This window comes from Chionomys nivalis, chromosome 10 (assembly GCF_950005125.1).
Source record: "Chionomys nivalis chromosome 10, mChiNiv1.1, whole genome shotgun sequence".
In the NCBI taxonomy this organism is placed as follows: domain Eukaryota; kingdom Metazoa; phylum Chordata; class Mammalia; order Rodentia; family Cricetidae; genus Chionomys; species Chionomys nivalis.
Window position 1 is genome coordinate 28,108,690 of NC_080095.1, and position 23,309 is coordinate 28,131,998.

Genomic DNA, 23,309 nt, shown 5'->3' on the forward strand with positions numbered 1-23,309 from the left:
TCTACTTGTGGCAAGAGTCTTCTTGGCTGTGTCACAACATAACAGACAGCATCATGGTGGGAGTGAAAGAGTACATAAAGCAGGGTATGCTATGGCTTCAGACACCATAGTGGTCGAAGCACAGACCCTTCCAGCCAAAACCATAGATCAACAGGCTGAATTAATAGCTCTTACCATGCTTGTCAATTAGTAAAAGGACAATCCTTAAAGCTATATTACAGACTACCAGCCTCTGTTCTCAGAAGAATGAGACCTCATACACCTGTCAAGACTCAAGCCTAATCCTACTTCTTTTCCTTCTATTTCTTTCCACTCACCCCTATAGCTAGCGGACTCTGTGGAGATTTGAGGTTCAGGAAGCATATATCCAGCAGTTCAACCAGACCACTCATGTAATAGAGTTTCGAGACTGCTCACCAGTAGGTTGCCAAAAAAGAGATACTTATCCCTATAACACCAAAATGGATTGCTAGGAAACCTGTCCCCTATGCTTGCTCTCTGAGATTAATGTCAACACAGGCCAGAAACCTATGGAGGCTGTCCTTATTGGTCCTATAAGAGACATAATGCATATTCAGAAAAACACTCTGCTTTTATAAAGAACAGAGAATCTTTATACATCATAGTTAAGGATCCAGGGCAGCCCAGATTGAAAATGGGAGTCATTGGTAATCATTTATCACATTCACCCAACAGATATACTCAAAATGCAGAAGGTACACATCCTACTCTCTCAACTCCTGGGTATAGACACATTAGAAGAAGTGGTCCAAAGCTCCTTGAAGATCCCTATATTCTTAATAACACTTTTTTTTTCGATGATATTGATCCCACTCCCCCATCACACTATCTCTTGGCTATTGAATAATGCTCAGACTGACCTCTTTGGAAAATGCTGGTTGTGTGTCCCTCCAGGGTCAAACTGGCAACCACTATGTGTGGCCTCGCCCATTGTTTTATTAAATTCTTGCGCCTTACTACTTGTTAATTGCTTAGAGTCAGATGTTGCTGCCGCTCCTCATCTTTCTCACATTCTTATCTTCAGTATCACAGACTGCTTTAACTCCTCAGGAACACACCCTGTGAGCACTCTGGATTCTGCAGACTACAATAATATCATTACCCTTAGTACTATCACCCAACCCCTATGTCCAGACATTCACAATGCCTTGATTCTCTGTGGTACTCAAATTTATCACTGCTTACCTGCTAGGTGGTCTGGGACTTGTGCCCTGATGTTCCTATGTCCTAAACTAGGGGTGGTACCTTGTGAAAAACCCTTGCTAATTCCCACTACCAAGCCCATAGTATAACAAATTCCCACCGCATAACAAATGAGCAGTCCAGGTCATACCCTTTCTGGCAGCCCTGGGCATATATGCAGGTGTGGCCACTGGAACAGCAGGACTGACTACTTCCCTAGCTATTTACCATCAGCTTTCTTTGCAATTCATCCAGGATTTCCAACAGGTAGCTCTATATCCTTCAGGCACAAAGAGACTCGCTGGTCACCATAGTACTACAAAATTAGAAAGGATTAGATTTACTAATAGCAGAGAGAGGTGGTCTTTGTCTCTTTCTTGGGGAAGAATATTGTTTCTGTGTCAACCAATCAAGTGTAGTGAAAGATAGGATCCAACAACTCCAAATGGATCTTTAAAAACAGAAAGAATCTGATACTTCTAGGCAGTGGATCACTGATAGTCAGGATACCTTTCCCTCCAGAGCCATAGGTGTCCAGATACCTTCCCTTCACAGCTGCAGGTCTAGCCTGACTTCCCTCCAGAGCTGTAACACTTGCATTAGTAAGCAAAAGGAAAAGATAACTTGTTAAGACAGGAAGCCAGGGAGATTTAAGGGTTAAACTTGTTTTTATTATAACAACCATTACAATAGAGCTAATTCTTCCTGAGAGAGCATTATACCTTTCTTAGGGAAGAGCACTAAGCGTTTAATCCCCTCACACCAGGCCCATATCTTATCTGTTCTATCATCATACTGGGGGCTAAGCATCCAGCATGTGAGACCTGGGATAGAGGACCTATTCAAATGAGAGCCCATGCTCTAGAAAACACATTAAATGGTTTTGACTTCAGAATCTCATCTTTTTGGTTGTCACAGCTGATGGGAAACGCCTGGCTTCAGTTGGAATAGATGACAGCCATACCATTGTCCTGTGGGACTGGAAGAAAGGGGAGAAACTTTCAGTGGCAAGGTAGGAGAACCCCTACCGTGCTGGTAAAACCCTAATGTTGCCATGTACTTCACTTTTTTTGAAGTCAAGCTAATATGTAAGATTTTTATGATTATCAGCTTTTATTACCTTTAAATAAATATAATCAAGCTAAAAGATAAATGATTTTATTATTTCTTTGTAGTTTTAACCCCTGTGTACCCATTTTTAATGTGCCTCAATAGGACATTGGAAATTACTATTTCAATTTGCAATGACAAAGAGTGTATTCTATTAAAGACTATTATATACCAACTGGGAAGCATGGTAAAATGCTCATACATTTTATTGAGAAATATGTACATATATCAAAAAAGAAATTATATGATGTTGTTTTTCTAGTATTTTTCTTCATTTCTGTCTTCTAAACGGAGCATGATTTGGTTTATAATCGTAAATAGTGCTTTGAAGGGGAAGGTAGCTAACAGTGTTGGAGGTTACATTTTAAGTTTGTTACTCCCTCAAAGTGAGATGTGAAAATACCTAAAATATGAATACTTTTGCGGAGTATATAGATGAAATCCAAGGATACAGTAGTTGAAAGGAACTTTGAGGGGCTGGTAAGATGGCTCAGTGGGTAGAGGCACCAAATGTAACCTCAGTTAATCACCAGGCCTGTGTGCTGGAAGGGGAGAAATGATCCCTGCAAGTTAACCTCTCACTTCTGACACATATATTGTATAATGAATACCCCTCTCTCCCCAAAACATGTACTAAAAGGAACATTGAAGGGTATGCTAAATTGTGATGAATTGCTGTTTCGAAATTTCTTTAATTCCGGTCATAGACAGCATTCTCTGGGCACAGTACAGTGAGTCTCATGGGTACTGTCTAAGTGAAGTTCTGTTTTCACTGTTATCCTGCCTGGAGAGTCTGCTGAGCAAGTTAACATACATGTGAATGATTTCACAGCCCGAATGTCAGAGACCAGCAGAAAACAACTGTCTAGAGGGCGGAGGGTTCTAGCTAGGGAGTGAGTTGTCTTGAGATGGATTCTCTACAGAACTAAAACATTCTGACTCATTTCAGAGGCAGTAAAGATAAGATTTTTGTTGTGAAGATGAATCCCTATGTGTCTGATAAACTAATTACAGCTGGGATTAAACACATGAAGTTTTGGCGTAGAGCAGGTAAGGAAATGTTCCTTTTAAGTCTTTTAAAATGCTAAAAACCATTACCTTTAAAATAATTTAGCTAAGTACAATTGGTGTGATGGACTGGATCTTGGGATAGAGAAGGAAAGTTTTTAGAAAGCTAAAATCTGAATAAGGCCTGATGTTCAAATTAATGGCACTGTGTAAATGATGTTGGTTTCTTAGTCTTGACAAAGGGACAGTGATGTTAATATGTTAGTATTTAGAGAAACTGGATAACGGATTATGCAGAAACACTGTTTTTTTTTAAAAAAAAAATGAACATTTATTTACTATGTATACAATATTCTGTCTGCGTGTATGCCTTCAGACCAGAAGAGGGCACCAGATCTCATTACAGATGGTTGTGAGCCACCAGGTGGTTGCTGGGATTTGAACTCAGGACCTTTGGAAGAGCAGGCAGTGCTCTTAACCGCTGAGCCATCTCTCCAGTCCCTGAAACACTGTTATTTTACATCTTTCTATAAATCCAACATTATCCAAGATAACCTCACGGGTGGGAGGGGTCATAGGTTAGGGGTAGAATGCATTCCTAGCATTTCTCTGGCTCTGGTTGATCATCACCATCTAAAAGAAAAAGTTTTATTTTTTAAAGGATGCGCTTTTCTTGGTACATTTAAACAAAGATGCTTTAACCTGTGGGATTAATCAGTTAATGTACAGATTTCTCCATTTTATAGTCTAAAATTTAAAAAATTTCGTAAAAGTGCCCTATATGCTATAAAGTAATACAGAAATACTGGTGCTTTAGTCATTTGTAACTATAAATCACAAATTTGGAATAAACTTCCTTTTACCATTAAAAACACCTCTTTTTCAAGTAGAGTATTATATTTATGTTAGCAATGTGGCACTGAAATCTCAATGAACTGAAAACTTTCAGAGAAAATGCTTAAGTGTAAGAAGTGAAACATCAGAAAACAACAAATTTTGTGGTAACATTTCCCAAATTCACCTGACTTCCAAGTTGTGAATTATATGGGATGTGAAGTAATGATGCAGATTTGTATTGAATGCTGTGCCAGAGACTCAGTAAATCAAAGTGTTTATAGTTATGAAGTGGATAGAACTTAGGGTTTCATTCCATAAATTTAAACAAGCTTTTCATTTGGCCATATTACTTGGAACTGTAAATGCCTACTGAGTAGTACTTGAGAAAACACACACATATACACACGCATGCTCACACCCCTCGTCTACATATTTGTTTGAAATAAGAGATTTAAAGAAAGTAAATACTAAGCAGCTGGAGAGATGGCGCAGTGGTTGAGAGCGCGTGCTACTACTCTTCCAAAGGACCCAAGTCTAAAACACCCACAAAACCGCTCACTGGTAGGGGATCCAGTGCCCTCTTCTGGACCTCTAGAGCACTGCATGTACGCAGTGCGTAGGTATACATACATATAAGCAAAACACACATGCACATAAAAAAAAACTTGTCACAGAGTCCCTTCAGTTATAAAAATGAAAAATAAAGTAAATATATATCTTAAAAATTTGTAGTTGAGTAACATTTTTTTTCCTAACATATTTAATAGCCTTGGAACTGAATCATAGTGGATAAATGTTGATGTATATTTTCAATCTTCCATATTTTCAGAGGTCAGATCCACAGAGTTCATTAGACAAGTAAAAGTAATTCCTGTTTTTTTAAGTATTATCTAACCCTTTGCTTGCATAGTTTTGGACAAATTATTAGTTGAAGTAAATGCCTTATGCATGGGGCTAAACTGGATTCTCATGCTATTTTTATCTCAAGTTTATATTTATTTGAAACTGTGTACATTTTGAAAGCAACACTTTCACATTTTTTTATGAATCAGGGGGAGGATTAATTGGAAGAAAAGGCTACATAGGCTCTCTGGGGAAGAATGACACAATGATGTGTGCAGTGTATGGATGGACTGAAGAGATGGCTTTTTCTGGAACATCCACAGGAGATGTGTGCATCTGGAGAGATGTCTTTCTTGTAAAAACAGTTAAAGCCCATGATGGGCCAGTGTTCAGTATGCATGCATTGGAGAAAGTAAGTAACCTAAAGTAATTTTAAGTTAAATACAGTTATCATAGAAGGAGCACTGGTTTGTACTTGGCTACCCAACTATATCTGTGTTTTTTTCTTTCTTTACAAACCCCTAAATATGATATGAGATAAGTATGCTGCATAAAAACATGATTAAAATGTCACGTAGTGGTACATGCTTATAACCCAGGACTCAGAAAATGAATGGAGGAAGATCATAAGTTCAAAGTCATATTTGGATGAATAATTAGTTCAAGGATAGCCTGAACTACATGAGACCCTGTCTAAAAATAAAAATAACAAACAAAAAGCTTTTGCTAGAAGTAGTGACTCATGTCTGTAATCTTGGCACTCAGGAGGATTGGAAGTTTGAGGCTAGCCTGGACTATGAACAGAGACTTGTTTCAAAAAGAAAAAGAAAGAATGAAAGAAAGGGCTGATGACATAGAACACTGAACAAACCTGACAACTTGAATTCAGCCCCTGGTACCCATGATGGAAGGAGAGAGCCAACCTGCAAAAGTTGTCCTCTGACCTACACAGAAAAGCACACACAAATTTTTATTATGAAAGAAAGGAAAATGAAACCTTACTATATTAAGGCCCTGCTATGTGTCAACATTATGCTAAGTGCTCTCTGTATAATCAGATGCTATTCAGTACCATTGCTGTTCTTTCTTTTCCAGGGTAAAGTAGGAGGCTTTGGAAGGATGTGTGATTGCTGAAAGTGGCAGTCATAGCTCATCACCCACTTTAGAAACTGGTCTTTTGGCATCCTATCCTGTTACCACTATAAATATCTTTATAGATTCTGTGTTGATGTTTGGGAAATATAATAAATGCTTATACTAATCCCTGTTACTCAGAAGCTGTGACTTTCATCTACATTCTTTTCTCTATAGTTTTTTTTCAGTATAGAGCAGGTAATTGTTTTTGACAAACTTTGGTCTTTACTAACTGGGACTCTTTGTTTTTATAGGGATTTGTAACTGGAGGAAAAGACGGTGTAGTAGCCCTTTGGGATGATTCCTTTGAAAGATGTCTTAAGACCTATGCTATAAAAAGAGCTGATTTAGCCCCAGGATCTAAAGGTGATTTCATATTTAGTCTATTGTTCAAGAAAAGACTAATTATTCATCAATATGCTCGTTCACTGAAGTGGAACACAAGAAATATATTTCCTTTTTTGATGAGCATCAGAATTGCATAGAAATCACTTAACTTGATACCAGAGTCATCCTGCTCCTTTCTCTGGTGTACTGATGAAATATGAACTATGACACCCTTAACATTTAACTTTCGCATTTATCGGCATTCAGGAGCTTGCTGTCAGGCTACATTTTGAGTTTACCTCTCCATCCTGACAACCTGAGTTCAGTCCCTGGAACCCACAGTGGAAGTAGAGACCTATGCTGATCTCCTCTCTAGCTGTGCAGGTCTTCCACTATCTTTTGTTTGTGCATTCCTTCCTATTAGGGATGGTGCCACAGTCCCACTGATCTTGAGGCCTTTCTGCAAGCTTTTACTTGTTCCTAGAGTCTGTTATTCTCTCAACGACAGAACCACATGCTCACTATTCAGATCTCAAACAGGATTTATTCTAAATGATTTCATCCTTATTTACCTCTTCAGGAAGTTTAATTGCCTTCTTAAATTCTCCTCACACAAGATCTGTTGCAAGAACTAGATCTGCCATGCTTGCCAATACATTACTGAGGCCTGCCTAGGACACCCTGAGGGAAGGGATATATCTTACACTGAATTAGAATTCCTGGTTTGGATTTTATAAATAACCTAAGGAAAATGGAAAGAAGATGATTTACTAATGTATGAGGCAAAGAAGTAGTTATCAGAATGGTAGTGTGGGATCTGGATAGAACAGAATTCTATGTGGTTATGCTTATTCTGAGATTAACAAATTGAATGATTAAAGGAAATAGAATTTTTTAAATATAAAAAAAACAACTTCATAATGTGATTTTTACCACCCAAATAGCATCAGTTGGAAAATATAAATTCTGGAATTAACTTATACCTACAAGAATTTTCTATTTAACATTTCAGGTCTGCTCTTGGAAGATAACCCATCTATACGTGCCATATCATTAGGACATGGTCATATTTTAGTTGGCACAAAGAATGGTGAAATATTAGAAGTGGATAAGAGTGGCCCAATAACACTTTTGGTCCAGGTACTTTAAATACTGATATGCACTTTTTCCTTTGAACTTCATGTTTTCATTCAGAATATGAGAAGCAAAATTGACACTGCAGAAAACAATGCAAAATGAGTTAGGGAAACATTTCTTTCTTTCTTTCTTTCTTTTTTTTTTTTTTTTTTTTTGGTTTTTCGAGACAGGGTTTCTCTGTGGTTTTGGAGACTGTCCTGGAACTAGCTCTTGTAGACCAAGCTGGTCTCGAACTCACAGAGATCCGCCTGCCTCTGCCTCCCAAGTGCTGGGATTAAAGGCGTGCGCCACCACCGCCCGGCCCGGGAAACATTTCTTAATGTTAATATAAACAGAAAATTAGTTCAGTGACTAGACATAATCAATAAATTGATATACATGTTCTCATGCAGAATTATTGCCAGTATTTAGGTAAAACTTTATCACTAATTATTAAATCAATGGGACAAAAGCTAGTTATAATATATTTGACCTAGATGTTCATTTCATGTTTGATTTTACTTTTTTGGGAGCATTTGTTAAACATGAGATATTTATTTTTCTGAAACTCTTTGGTTAAGTATGTCTTAAGCTTATAGCTTACAGAAGTGGAAAAGGAGAGCATGACTATATACTAAAACTGTATTACTGAAAGTATTTGTCAGTGAAAAGAAGCTAGTGGAAATTCAGAAATAAACTTTAAAAAAAAAAAAACTGAGTCCCACTGTGGTTTGGAACTTGCGGTGTAGATCAGACCTGTCTCAGAATCTTGGAGATCGACTTGCCCCTGCTCCTGCTTCTGCCTCCTTTCTTAATACAGGCATATTTCTTTAAGCCTCTGCTTCATTCTTGTTAGGACACCAAAGAGTACACACAGAGCACTGCTCATGCTTTATTTGGTGCTTTATTGTATCTTTGTTGTGGTTGGGTTTTTTTTGTTTTTGTTTTTGTTTTGTTTTGTTTTTTCAAATCAAGGTTTCTCTTTGTTTTTTGGGGTTTTTTTGGGTTTTTTTTTTTGTTTGTTTGTTTGTTTTTTGTTTTTCGAGACAGGGTTTCTCTGTGGCTTTGGAGCCTGTCCTGGAACTAGCTCTGTAGACCAGGCTGGTCTCGAACTCACAGAGATTCGCCTGCCTCTGCCTCCCGAGTGCTGGGATTAAAGGCGTGCGCCACCATCACAGGGCTCAAGGTTTCTCTTTGTAACAGTGTAACAGTCCTTAACTGTTTTGGAACTAGCTTTTTTAGACCAGGCTGGCCTCAAACTCACAGAAATCCACCTGCCTCTGCCTCCTGAGTGCTGGGATTAAAGGCGTGCGCCACCACCGCCTAGCTGGTGCTTTATTGTTAATACCCTATGAATGAGATTGTTTAAAAGGCAAAACGTGTACGAATAATTTCACCTGCATAATATATCTTTGAAATAAAAACATACTGAAGTTATTGTGGGGTTACTGGTGTGTGTGTGTGTGTGTGTGTGATAGGGAAGAGTGTGTGTCTGTGTAACTCTGATTGGCCTTGCTCTCATGATTTTTCCCTTTGGGTCATTCATTACATGCCTGGCTAGTCATGGTACTTCACCTGTTTATGAGAACTCAGATGTTATTACTACAAATACTCTTAAACGCGAAAACAGGAGAATTACTTTTTAAATTTTCACAGAAAAAAAATTAGAAATCATAAATGGTATCTATTGAGATAAAAAAAATTGTGTGGGCTGGGGAGCTGAGAAGAGTTGGAGAGGCGATAAACAAAATACATTGTTTATGTACATGGCATTCTCAAGGAGTAAATGAAAATATGTAAAAGAGAGAGGAAATTTTAGATTAAACAAACCTAATAGGCTTATTTGAGTATGAAAGTGTTCGTGCAGTGGACCACACTCAGAATCAGAAGGATCCAGGGAGATGTGCCTCAGTATAGGAGCAAGCTCTTGGCAGCTTGGTGCAAAAGACAGAGATCCACTTGGTTAGAATCGTTAAACCTTAGCTTGGCGTTATTGGCAGTTTGTGATTGTCAGATTCTCTGATTAGAGTCCATTGATGGCTTCTGTTTGGCAAAATATCTAGTTTCATATTAGTGTTTATGTTGGCTTTCAGGATGCTTACTTAGCACCTAAAGTGTGGATGCTGTCCTAATGGCCTCCTAAGTAAAATTGTTCTCAATACATCTTTTTGGAAAATGTGTTAGGAATTTAGGCCAGGGTCTCATGCATGCTGATACATATTCTACCACTGAGTCACACCCCAAGCCATCTTATTATTATTATTTATTGTTATTTTTATATTTATTATAAGGTAAAATTTTAATGTCTTTTTCACTTCCTTACATGAGGATTCCTGGTAGCTTTGCCTTAGCTGTTATTATCTAAATGTGTGGGTAAAAGCTTAGTGAGTCCAGTGAAACTAATCAAGCAAAGGCTTAATTGTTGGAAATAAGAAAAGCAGGGCTGGAGAGATGGCTGAGAGGTTAAGAGCATTGCCTGCTCTTCCAATGGTCCTGAGTTCAATTCCCAGCAACTACATGGTGGCTCACAACCATCTGTAATGGGGTCTGGTGCCCTCTTCTGGCCTGCAGGCATACACACAGACAGAATATTGTATACATACTAAATAAATAAATATATTAAAAAAAGCAGTAGTAATTTCAGCTGTAACAACTGTGTACCTTGGATATTGAGTTAATAAATTAAAACTGAGAGAGTTTCTGTAATATGAGTTTAAAAATGAACATAAAGAAATTAGTTGTATTTCTTTATACTATCAATACAAATAAAATATTACAGAAAATACTATTCATAAAATAAAACTATACAATAACCAGTATTTTATTTTTTTACTATTTTTACATGTATTCATTGATTTGGAAGACAATGCTCATGGCATGTGTGTGGAAGTCAGAGGACAACTTGGGGTGTTAAGTTCTCATCTTCCACCATGGGGTCTAGGAATCAAAATCAGATTGTCAGGCTTGGGGGTGTGTCTGATCCTTCCCACTGGTTATTCCAATAATTAGGAATTTTAGAGTTAAAATATGGAAGACCTGCTCTAAGAACTATTAAATTTTAATAAAGATATAAGGGTTCTAAATAAATTATAAATTCTGTGTAATTATAATCCATACTTTGATAAGATTTTTTACATAATCTCTTTTAAAAGTACCTAGAAAGGAAAATAAGAATAAGGAAGAACTTGTTGATACACGTTCCATGATAGAAATATAGAAAACACAAATTTATAGTAACTAAAAATATGGGAACATGTATCCCTAACAGGCTGTTAAGACAGCAGTGTTTGTAATAATGCTGTCTGTTCAGCTGTCTGTTGATCAGTCTGGGAATCTGTCCTAATGGGAGCAAGTTCTCATGAACACAAAATAGCTCTTAAGTCACTAAGATCTCTAAATACTGTGAGCTAGTTTCTATGGTTTTCATTGTATAGCCTTATTAAGCTTTTTCCTATTTCTTGATGCTGTTTTAAACAGGATTTTCTTATCTTATCTTATTTTCAGATCATTCTTTGCTAGTGCATAGAGCAGTTGATTTTGTACACAGCCTGTGAATGGAAACTTTGGTCCTATAGACTTGCTAATTTCGTTTATTAGTTATAATGTTGCAGTAGATTCTTTATAATTTTTTAGGTACATGATCTTGTCATCAGTAAATAACTGATTCACTTCCTCCTGTCAGTTTTGGGTGACTGTTACTTCTTTTTCTTGGCTAGTTGCCCTGGCTAAAACTTGTAACATGAGGGTCTGCTCTGTTGGGGTTTCTGTCCTGCCCAGTTCCCGCATTCAGTAAACTTCCCAAGGAAAATCACATAGAGGTCTCCATAAATTATAAACTGATTGGCCCATTAGCTCAGGCTTCGTATTAGCTCTTATATCTTATATTAGCCCATTATTCTAGTATATGTTAGCCACAAGGCTCAGTACCTTTTTCGGTGGGGCAGGTCACATCCTGCTTCTTTGGTGTCTGGATAGGACTACAGAGGAATGAGCTTCCTCCTTTCTAGAATTCTCCTGTTCTCATTGCCCTTCCTCTACTTCCTGTCTGGTTGTCCCATCTATACTTCCTGCCTGGTTACTGGCCAGTGTTTATTTAAAACATAATTGACAGAATACAAAATTGTCCTGCACCAAAAACTTCCATTGTAACACTGAATATAAGCAATGAGAACAGACATTATTGCTTCTGTTCCTTGTCTAAGTAAAGCTTTATGCTATCAACCACTAAGTGTGATATTCACTGAAGGAGACTCCCTCCCTTGCTCTGCTGTTTCTTTCCTCTCTCCTTCCACTTCCTCCCTCCCTACTTCTCTCTCTTTCTTCCCTCCCTCTCTCCCTCCTTCCCTTACTCTCTCCTCTCCTTTCTTTCCTCCCTCTTTTTCTTCCCCCTTCCTCCTTTCCTTCCTTTCTTATTTTAGTTTTGTAGGTTATCCTGGCTTGCCTGGAACTCACTATGTAGAATAGGTAGGCTGGCCTTGAATATGCAGCTGCCCTCTTGCCTCAGCTTCCTAAGTGATGATAAAATAGGCATGTAGGCTTTTCACAAAGGCTCTTTGCTAAGATCGGGGAATCATGATTTAATTTCTAATTTATTAAGTGGTGTAAATCATGGGCCAGGAGGGATCTGTCAGATTCTATTAGATGCTCACGGCGTTCTGATCTTCATTCTGTGACATGTATTACATTAATTGATTTTGAGGATTGATAGCCTTGCTTTCCTGGTTGCAGTGTATAATTGTTTTTACATGTGATAGATTCTGTTTGTTAATATATTGTCGACGATTTTAGTAATCCTGGTTAGAAGAGTTATTGCTTTGTATTTTTCTTATCTGGTTCTGGTTTATAAAATGATTTGTGAATTAGTGCCTCATGGTTTAAGAAGAAAGCCAGAAAACAAAAACTCCTAATCTCTTCATCAAAAACATAGACCAGTCAGTTTGCACAGAGGCGAAATCTCAGTCAGGCTCTGGAGCTGAGTATAAGGACAAGAGAAGGCTTCTGGGTCTTGCAGGCTTTAGAAAGTAAATACATACAGTGGAAAAGGAGACAGTGATCTCAGGTCTTCTTGTGTTCCAGTGGGGCTTCTTTATTCTCAGTAGCACTCACTCGAAGTAGAGTTGACATCTGGAACAGGGGCTGGGGGAAAAGGAGTTTCTACTTGTCAGCTGTGTACATCAAGCATCTATCCTCCAACAGGCAGCTGGTTCCGGGTGGAGAAATCTATATGCTGCCTATCCTGGGAAGCTGACCCTCCAACCGGAAGTTGGGGACAAAGCTAGGTTTCTTGGTTACAAGAGTCTGTATTGGTTTCCATGTGGATGAGCTGTGAGCAGTGAAGAGGTACTGAAATCCAGTACATATGCCATCACTATATTGACCAAATTCTAACGGATTTTCTTTAGTAAATTTTCCTTCATTTGTTCTAGTTCCTTGAAATCATGTCAGGGCTTTTCTGAATTTGGATCTCTTTATGCGTTTCACTGGTGAGCTGGTCTGTGGAGTTCCTTATCTAATTCACGTATTTTCAGGTTACACTGAGATTAACTGTGTTTTCTTTATAGGGACACATGGAAGGAGAGGTGTGGGGTTTGGCCACACATCCTTATCTGCCCATCTGCGCTACTGTAAGTGATGATAAAACTTTAAGAATATGGGATCTCTCTCCTAGTCATTGTATGTTGGCAGTCCGGAAACTGAAAAAGGGTAAGAGGCTCTCAGACTTCAGCAAAGATTAAGCTGTCACAATCATCTGACATTCACAAATAGCCATAGAGTGTCTCTAGTAAAAGATTGTTGGAAATTCCTTCATTTCCCTTTTGCTGAACTCATGACATTCCAAGGGCAAGGTGATTTTATTCAGTTTTTTTACTGTTGCTTAACTTCTCTTTAACAATGTAATACCCTTTGGAGTGAAGTATTGCCCTCCCTGGTCCAGTAGTATGATCTTAGTTTGATAGTTGACTCCATTTTGAATTCTTGTAATTGCTTCTGGAGCTCTTGGTGTAGATGACATTATTTGGGTTCTGCTGCTCTTTTGCCTTTTCCTTGCAGTTCTGTAGTTTAACAGCATTGGGCATGTATCTGGGTTTACTTGGATTCATCCTGCTTTATGCTTCCTAAGTTTGTGACCTTTTATTTTGTGTTAATATTGAAAAATTGTCTGTCAGTGCTAGTGGTTTCCACTAGGAGTATTGTAATTTTTAAAAAGCGTTATGAGAGAAAAGATGTCATGCAGCAGAGTTCACATGGAGGGATATTATTATTATTATCATCATCATTGAAAAGGGAATGAAAAAGGAGGGGAGGGGAGAGACCGGCCTCGGAAATAGGAGCAGCAGAAGAGAAAAGAGAGGTAGGGAGGGAGAGAGAAGGGGAGGGGGAGGCAGAGAGGCAGAGAAGCAGAGAGAGAGAAAGGAACACACACAAACACATACAGAGGGAGGGAAGGGGGGGAGGAGAGAGAGAGAGAGAGAGAGAGAGAGAGAGAGAGAGAGAGAGAGAGAGAGAGAGAGAGAGAGAGAGAGAGAGAGAGAGAGAGAGAGAATATGAATAGGAGGTGGATACGGTTCACCTTTTAAAAGGGAACATAGTGAATGTGCACAGGCGATGCTCTCAGTGGCTGCAGCTGAGGAGGTATCCTGTCAGGACCCCAAGGGCAGGCCAGTACAGATGCCTGAATACTCTCAAGGAATACTTCTTTGCATTAGGTTATAGGCAAAATTTATGATTCTGTGCTTTTGGATTTAAATATTTTTACTTAGGTATCTTTATTTTATTCAGCATTAGTTCAAGATGGGGAGTTGATTTTCCTAATTTACAAAGGATGTGTGTGAACTTTCTTTTTTGAGACAAAATCTCACTATGTCTTCCTAGCTAGCCTCAAACTCTACAGATCATGCCGGCCTCGAATTCAGAGATCCATCCACCTCTGTCTCCTGAGTGCTGGGATTAAGGGTGTGAGCCATAACACCTGGTGGTATTTGTAACAACTGCTTATGTTAATGTAATAAGATTATTGATGTCACATAGACTTAATTATGAGACAATGATGGAAGTGGGCTCTCATAAGAAAAGTTTTTGACAAATGACTCAGTTTTATAGTAATCAGAGAATAAACAAAAATATAGATACACAATATGGCCTAATGTTTACAGTCTTTAAAGTCTAAGAAATGAATATATTGTGAATATTTACCAGCCTTTTGCACTTCTTTTTGTAATGATGCATTGGAAAGCTCCCATTAACAGCTTTAATGTGCTGTTGATCACCTATAATCTCAGTAGAGGTGGTATGACTTCAAGTTTCAGGCCAGCCAAGGCTGTTCAGTAAGACCCCATCTCAAAAACAAACAAAAAACAACAGTTCTTATATCCTGCAGTTGTAGTTTTTAATTATAATCAATTATGGATTTTTATGGAATTTCTGTTTCTGGATTCTTGCTATCATTCCATGTCTTTCTTCATTCCATGCCCCCTCCCCCGTAGCCCCACATCTCTGTAGATCTCTAGTGACGAACCATCTCGGTCCAATATTTAATCTGATAGCTCGTTTTAATAATTGTCATTTTTCTACGTCAAAACCAAGAATCATGGGTTTTCCCTAGTGGCAGTCTCTGAAAATAATTTCTCAGGCTACCAAGGGTATCGATATAGAGCCTTGTCTCTGTCTTGTTGTCAGAAACAAGATGGCATATAAAATAACAGGTTTAGAAAGACCTGGAAATTGGAAGCAATGTACACGAATAGGTGGCACAAATCTTTTCACATTCCTGCCACAGAAAAATGTCTTTTCAAGAGGAGCTAGAATGAAGCAGAATTGCATTTTATTAAAAGATTTCGGTGTGACTTTAAGCATGGGTCTTAGATAGGGCAATTGAGAAGAAAGACACACCCAAGAGCATGTTTGTGGGCTTCTTGAAGAGAGGCACACTTCATTGTCTTTCCAATAGCTGTATATACCATTTAGGAGAGTTTGAAGCTATTATACACAAAGAGTTGCTAAGAAACTTTATAATCATCTGGAGATTCCTGAAGGACATGGCAGGTTTATAATCCATAAAGTAAACACTTAGGTCACAGGGATGTAGAAAGATAGAAGCGATAGTTCTGTTTGAGATTCTCAGAGGAATCTGGGAAAACAGTAAAGCCTTATTTGAGGTCACATAGGTTTAGGGTTTAAACCTAGTTCATTGGTATTTTAACATTCTTATTTGAAAGTATGAATAAAAGAAACCTTGTCTCTATGTTGAAAGCCTATAGAGCAAATACGATCCAATGTGTTGGAATTTTTATTCTTAGCTTGCAAGAAGCTTCAAGGGGATCATTTTCATTCTCATGATGCCATAATGTTCCCTGTTTTTGTATCCTGCTTCATACTTGTGTATCAGCTTGAGCCCATCCTCTCTTCTGGTTATAAAGGATGTTTTGTTCTGTCTGTCTATCCCTCCTGCCTCAGCTTCCTGAGTACTAAAGTTACACTGAACCGCCACATTCAGCAGAGAGTAAAGTTGAATTGGATCACATCCATGTCCTCTGTGCCGTGTCATCTAGGGCTGCTGTACTGCTGTCACAGAGCTGAACAGTTTTGATGGCTGTTTTGTGGCTTATAAACATGAAACTCCTTTTGTCCATCTTTGCTCTAGAGCAGTGGTTCTCAACCTTCCTAATGCTCTCTCTGACCTTTAATACAGATGTTGTGCTGACCCACAACCATAAAATTGTTTTTGCTGCTACTACATAATTACAATTGTGTTACTATTATGGCTCATAATATAAATATCTTATATTCAGGATATCTGCTATGTGACTCATGTGAAAGGGTCACTTGGCCCCAAGGGGGTTGTGACCCACAGGTTGAGACCCACTGCTCTAGAGACTGCTATATTTTACCCACACTGAGTCTAGTGACAGACAACACAGGGTGCTTCTGACATTTCTTCATTTCTTTATAAGCAGCTGCTCCAGGTCATATTTCTCAGATACAGAAAGAAGCAAACTATGTGTATTGGCAAGAGAGTCCTTAGAATTACGTAAAAATTTGAGATCTCAATCTTGTCAGAGTACAACCAAATGTTCATATTCAGATTTTCAGAGTTCCCATTCTATTTCCCAATTGTCACAAAAGAAATGTGGAGAGGCTGTGTAATTAAATTGACATTATAATTTACTCCCAAAGTTAAACTTGTGTTTAATTTTTATGGCCCATTGGGTGTCAGGAATTCTTTTAAACTTGTGGAAGCTTTCTGACTTGTGCTGAACACTTCAGACCTGAGCTGGTTAGTTTCTCTGTAAATGATTTATGCATTCAGAATCTCTTGTACATCACTTTTCTTGTAATCATCATTAGCACAGTGTTTATAGCCCACTTGGGCTCCCCAAGGCCTTAGATATATAGTCATCACAGCAGCCGGAGAGAACCTGGCTAATTGTGAAGCTTGTCCGTGCTTTCAATTACTGACATTTCATTTCCTGTTGGCAGGGACTCAGACTGCTCAGCCCAAAGGTTATGAAGTGATAACTACTAAAAGGCAGTTAATTACTAAAAGACAGAAGAGAGGATTCTGGAGGGTATAAAAGGAGCAAGTAAAGAAGCAGATGTTCCTGTAAGGGACAGTGGACAATGAAAAAGGAATGAACATAAAGGAAGTAATGACCTCCTCAGGATGAAATTCAGATCTCTTTCAAGGAGAAGGCCTTGTTTCTGCCAGTGGTAAAGGAGTTTACCAGAAGTCTAGGAAAGTTTCTGCTCTAACATCACAGTCATCCACAGCCCCACCTCAATCCCTGTAAATCTATCTGCTGGACCCACTGCTCTAAAAGAAAGAAGCAAGGTCCCTTTCTTCACTTTTGGCTTTGCAGTTTTCTTGTGGTATTGGGTCCGGGGCTACATTAGTGGGGAAGGAATTATGCAATAAGAAGAGTAGTGTATTGAATATACGGTAAAGGTCAGCACACTAGAAGACTGTCTTTAGTATACAGCTGTAGGAACATGGCTGCAGTTTAAAGTCCTTGTGCTTAGTGTGCAGTTTCCTGGCATGTAATTAATACCATGTAAAAGGAGGGCAGTCCACATTGGCTTCTATGCAGTGTTGGGGATCATATGCACCCCACTGTGCATACAATTTCCAGTTGTACAATTTCCGCCATGCAAGTAAGGGCTCTGCAAATCATAGTCATGTAAATAAGAGCAGTCCTGACCTCAAATTCAGTTTTTGTACTAGTCTGGTTTCTGTTACTGTGATAAAGACCATGGCCAAAAGCAACCTGGAGAGAAAGGGGTTTATTTCTGCTCACAGCTGAGTTCCATCAGGAAGGATAGAGCAGGACCTGAAGCAGGATCCATGGAGGAGTGCTGCTTGCTGACTCGCTGCTCCTGGCTTCTTCATCTGCTTTCTTCCACACCCCAGAACTACCTGCTCAGAGCGGCACTACCCACAGTGGGCTGGGCTGCACCTCTCAAATCAATCACAAGTCAAGAAAATGCCCCATGGCCAATCTGATGGCAGCGTCTTCTCATTTGAGATGCCCTCTTCTCAGATGACTCTGTCTTGTATCTAGTTGACAAACTAACCAACACAGTCCTGATCCGAGACTCAGGTCACAGGATAACAGGTTTCAGCTACGTCATGTTAAGTAGCAGTTTGGGATTCCTGGACAACGCTCGTGGAACGTTCCCAAAGGAGATCCCTGCGCTATCTGCAGAGGCACTTCATAATGACCTTCCTGCTGTGGAAAAATCATGCTGGCTGACAAAGTATCTACATCATTCTGCTTTAATATCAAACAAACAGGGAAAGGAAATATGGATTTGGGGTTGGCTGGTAATAAATGACAAGTTCTATCCAAATTCGTGTTTATAACCACCACCCACATACTATCATCCCCCGTTTGTATCTCTAGCTTGTTCTCCCGAGAAGTGTTAAAATATGTCAGATGGCTTTCATCATGTCTTCCACTGAGTTTCTTTTAGGCATTCTTAACTAAAGGGGTACGTGCTTGATAATTAGATGATTACTTATTCCCAGTGCAGTCTGATTTTTCATTCTGTAACAACCTCACCTATCCCTCAGATTACATGCTAGTACCAAAAGCTTTAGGGTTTTGCCTTTGCTTGCCATATCTCTTGCTGTTAGGATAAGCCCATTATTATTTCTTTATTTATCAGTATAACTCTGACTGCTTTTAAAATGAATAGTAATATCATTAATAATAAACAGTATTAATATTATAGAGTTTTGAAACAGATCTTCCTAGCTTAAACTAATAATTGTCCAATATCCTTTTTAATTTCTGAAGCATTTTTACAAAGATTTTTAAAAATTTTTTGTTTTAATAGAACATTCAAAGATATCCCTTGCCTCCCACCCCCAATCTTCCCTTAGGTCATTGGCTATAGTTGGATTTTCTATTACTCTACTCCCATGTTGGTATGCCAAATGTTGTTGGTTGTTTTACTCTTTTGGTTTTGAGGGGCTCACCACCTAGCTCCCAAGTAAATCACACATGAAGACTTAGTCTTACTTATGAATGCCTGGCCTTAGCTTGACTTGTTGTTAGCCATCTTTTCTCAACTTAAACTATTACATTATCTTTTGCCTCTGGACTTTTTCCTTTTCTATTTCTGTATACCTTTCTTTATATCTTTTTCCATGGCTTGCTGGGTAGCTGGGTTGCTGGCCCCCGATGTCCTTCTCTCCTTGTTCTAACTTGCTTCTTTTTCCTCTCCAGATTTTGCCTTCTATTTATACTCTTTGCCTGCCAGCCCTTCCTTTCCTTTTCCCTGCCTCGTTGTTGGCTGTTTAGCTTTTTATTAGGCCATCAAGTGTTTCAGACAGTCAAAGAATCACAGCTTCACAGAGTTAAACAAATGCAGCATAAACAAAAGCAACACATCTTTACATTGTTAAACTAATGTTTCCGAGCGTAATGTGACATACCTTAAAATAATAGTCTACAACAATTGGCTTTTTATTAGTTAAGAATTCTCCTTTTTATCAGCTTTCTGTTAAGGCAAATAACTGTACATTCTTGTTAAGGTTAGGAACTCATTTGTTTTAACAGAATTTCTTGACTTCTTTTTTATGTTGATTTGAGGCCATAATAAATAGAGGTTCCTTTGTATAATTAAAGGCCCTTAAAGCACATATTCTAAACTTGTATACGTGACAAGAAATTCCCTTGCTTTCCTTCTCTTTCAGGTGGGAGGTGCTGCTGTTTTTCTCCTGACGGAAAAGTTTTAGCTGTAGGTCTCAATGATGGAAGCTTCTTAATGGCAAATGCAGACACTCTAGAGGATCTCGTGTCCTTTCACCACAGAAAAGATATTATTTCAGATATCCAGTTTTCACCTGGTGAGATTGCATTGAAATTATATTTGATTATTTGCATCAGTCTGGCAGTGAGTAAATGAATCAACATGTAATAATTTTGTAACTTTACCTCAGACCATTCTCTCTGTCTCTCTCTTTGTGTGTGTGTGAATGTGGTTTTTCAGTTTGTAGTGTATATGCATGTGTCGTGTGCACACTTGTAGAGGACAGAGTTAGGTGCCCTGCTTAATCATCATCCACTTTAGTCCTTTATGACAATTTCTTACTGAGCCTGAAGCTAGGCTACCTACAAGGTCAACAGTCCTCCTGTCTCTGACCCCAGCAAGTGTTGGGGTCACAGGGTGTAGTCATGCCAAGCCTGTACATGGGTGTGAAGATCCAAATTAAAAATCTTCATGCTTTCATTGCTAGAACTCTTATCACTGACCATCTCTCCAGCTCCAGAATTTTACTTTTTGATCAGGCAGTGGGGTGAAGTGTAAGAGCCCTGTACTTGCCAGGTACAAATGTCTTGTTTAATCTTAATCCTTATGCCACTAATGTTCCAAATGACTTGGGGCCAGAACAATTTAGGTGGACTTTAGTTTTCATATTTGCAAATAAAAGGGGACAAATAACTACTTTTTGATATAGTAATGCTTTTGAAGTTGCATGTTTTATGTTACTAATTTCATTGATTCATTGTCTACTACAGTGCTGACTAAAATGACTAAATTACTAATGATAAGACAACATTTCTTATGTTGATTCATGTCCATTTCTCCCCTAAACTTAACAAGATCTTTTTGGAAAGATTGATTGTATCAAAATTGGAACATAAATGACTCTTTAAAATTTGCTGTCCAAAATAGCCCTTTAGAAAGGCAGTGCTTAGGTGTTACTAGTGGGAGAGGATTTGTGCTTATATTCATGAGGCCTTGGATTTGTTCCCCAGAAAAACAATAAACAAAGTCAGACTATGTAAAATTGAAAATAAAATAAAATAAAACGTGCCATACACTGAACTAATGTTCACTTCATTTTGTTATTAATATTCTTAAAGAAATAGATTGTCATTTGATATCAACATTTACATCTGATTATAATATAATTTATTGGACACTTACGATTTCCCCCAAAAGATAAGTAGAGTTACCTCTGGTTGCAGAGTTAAACTCCTCCCATAGGTAGGAAATACCAAGCAAATGTTTCTGTTGTAGGTTCTGGGAAATACCTAGCTGTGGCGTCTCACGACAGCTTCATAGATATATACAATGTGATGAGCAGTAAACGAGTGGGCATCTGCAAAGGAGCCACCAGCTACATAACCCACATTGACTGGGACTCCAGAGGTAAGACTTCAGTGACTCGATACTGACAAGAGCGTCATGGCGCTGGTGTAGCTCTTTACAGGAGCCCCAGGTGAGCGCTGTAAAGTTCAGACTTTTCAGTAGCTCATCTCATATCATTCAGATGGGAGTACAGTAGGTGTTAAGAAGTTAATTTTAAAGTGATTCAATTTTATTCAAGAAAGACTTTAGTCATAATGTTCTGGGTTTTGTCAGGTAAGTTTCACACATTTCAAAAAGAAATGTTAGTGAAGATTTTTAAAGCATTTCTTCCATGACTTAATTTACTATGTGTTTTCTAAAAACCATCATAATCTTGTGGCATAGTATTTAATGAGAACTTCTTTGCAGAATGTATAGCATATAACACTTTGAAAAGTTCAAACAAATGTTAAATATTTTAAATATCCTCATTTTAAAGGCTATCTCACATTTTCAGTTTTGTAAATTTCATGTTATAAGGTTAAGATTTCTCAAATATCCTTAAGCGGTTTACTTGTACTTTTAAAAATTTGAAGTAATTTTAACAGAACAATTTGTTTCAGTTTTCTTTTTAGTGGACATAGCAAGTAAGATAGTTTTAACTGTTTGCCTACATAAAAATAAGCTTTTTATGAATGAAACTTTTTAATTATAAGGGAATTAAGAAAATGCAATGATGTTAATAATTCACTATAGAGGAAACTGACCTAGGACCTTGTGCATGCTAGGCAAGTGATCTACCACTGAGCTGTGTTCCTATCTCATTTCTCATTTTCCACTTTTACATGGGGTCTCACTTAATCCCACAGGTTTGCCTTGAACTCACTCTGTACTCCAGGCAGTCCTTGAACTCACTCTGTACTCCAGGCAGTCCTTGAACTCACTCTGTACTCCAGGCAGTCCTTGAACTTGTGCGCTCGCTGTCCTAGTCTCAGCCTCTTGAATCCTCAAAACACAGGCCTCAAACTTAAGTTTTCCTGTAAAAAATGCAAACAAAACACAAATATCCGTGCAAAGACTATCACTTCATAGGGAGTAAGAGACTGCTTGTTTTGGAGCCAAATATGAGTGACCATGGCCGAAGAACACAGACTCAGGTTACTCCTAATACCATGTCCTAAGGTAGTAACAGTTACATGAAGTTTGCATAATCATAAAGCCAGAAAAGTTATAAATCAAGACATTTTAAAAGTACATTTGTGTTTAGACCGGGTAGATGGGTTATGCAAAGAGGAAGCTCTGTTTAAGGCCTTAGATGCTGCCTGCAGACATTAGTCTCTGGGTCTGTGGAAGCTAGGGCTATGAATGTCCTAAAAGGATTTACCTAATTAATAGTCACAAACATGCCAGGTCTCATGCAGAGGTGAGTTGTAGGTGACTTCTTAGGGAACTAAAGCTAACCCACGATAATTTGTCTCCAGACCAGAATATTCCACTCTCCCTAGAGAATTACACAAGTTCTGATCAGCCTGTGAGAGGTTTATCACACGTTATGTTTTGTTTTCTTTCTGAGAATTTCGGTTCAGGGTCATGATATTTGTATTTATGTGTTTTTAATATGTATGTCTGTAACTTTTAAATTTTTTCTTTTAAGGAAAGCTTTTACAGGTCAACACTGGTGCTAAAGAGCAGTTATTCTTTGAAGCTCCCAGAGGGAAAAAACAAACTATCCCCAGTACAGAGGTAGGAAGATGGTGATGCTTGAAGTGATGTTTATATAATTGACATTGATTGGAAAGCTTAGGCCTCCTTCCTACATGTGATGACCATTCTCACATTGTTTGGATAGGTCTGTGGGTGGCTTTGTTTTACTGGGCTACATAGATACCTAGATGGGTAAAGGAAAGGGAAACATTTTAAAAGAAGGAATCTGGGCCTGGTGGCTCACACCTTTAATCCCAACACTGGGAAGGCAGAGGCAGGCAGATCTCTATGAGTTCTAGGCCAGCCTGGTCTACACAGTGAGTTCTAGGTTACACAGCGTTTACATAGAGAAGTCCTGTCTCCAAAAAGAAAACAAAAGGAATATAAAAACTTGTATACTTAGCTGCACTTGAGTCACTGTCCTAAAAGGATGATAATAGAGGTTGTGC

At 38.4% G+C, this 23,309-nt stretch overlaps 1 protein-coding gene across 1 annotated transcript in view; it reads left to right on the top strand.

The window, feature by feature from the left end:
- Positions 1–23,309, top strand: part of Eml5 (EMAP like 5) — a 114,017-nt gene that overhangs the window by 51,347 nt on the left and 39,361 nt on the right. The window contains exons 16-24 of the mRNA XM_057782639.1: positions 2,122–2,215; positions 3,263–3,363; positions 5,211–5,413; positions 6,390–6,501; positions 7,475–7,602; positions 13,140–13,281; positions 19,775–19,927; positions 21,106–21,237; positions 22,811–22,899. Coding sequence (XP_057638622.1) covers positions 2,122–2,215; positions 3,263–3,363; positions 5,211–5,413; positions 6,390–6,501; positions 7,475–7,602; positions 13,140–13,281; positions 19,775–19,927; positions 21,106–21,237; positions 22,811–22,899 — 1,154 coding nt within the window. The remainder of the gene's footprint in view (positions 1–2,121; positions 2,216–3,262; positions 3,364–5,210; positions 5,414–6,389; positions 6,502–7,474; positions 7,603–13,139; positions 13,282–19,774; positions 19,928–21,105; positions 21,238–22,810; positions 22,900–23,309) is intronic.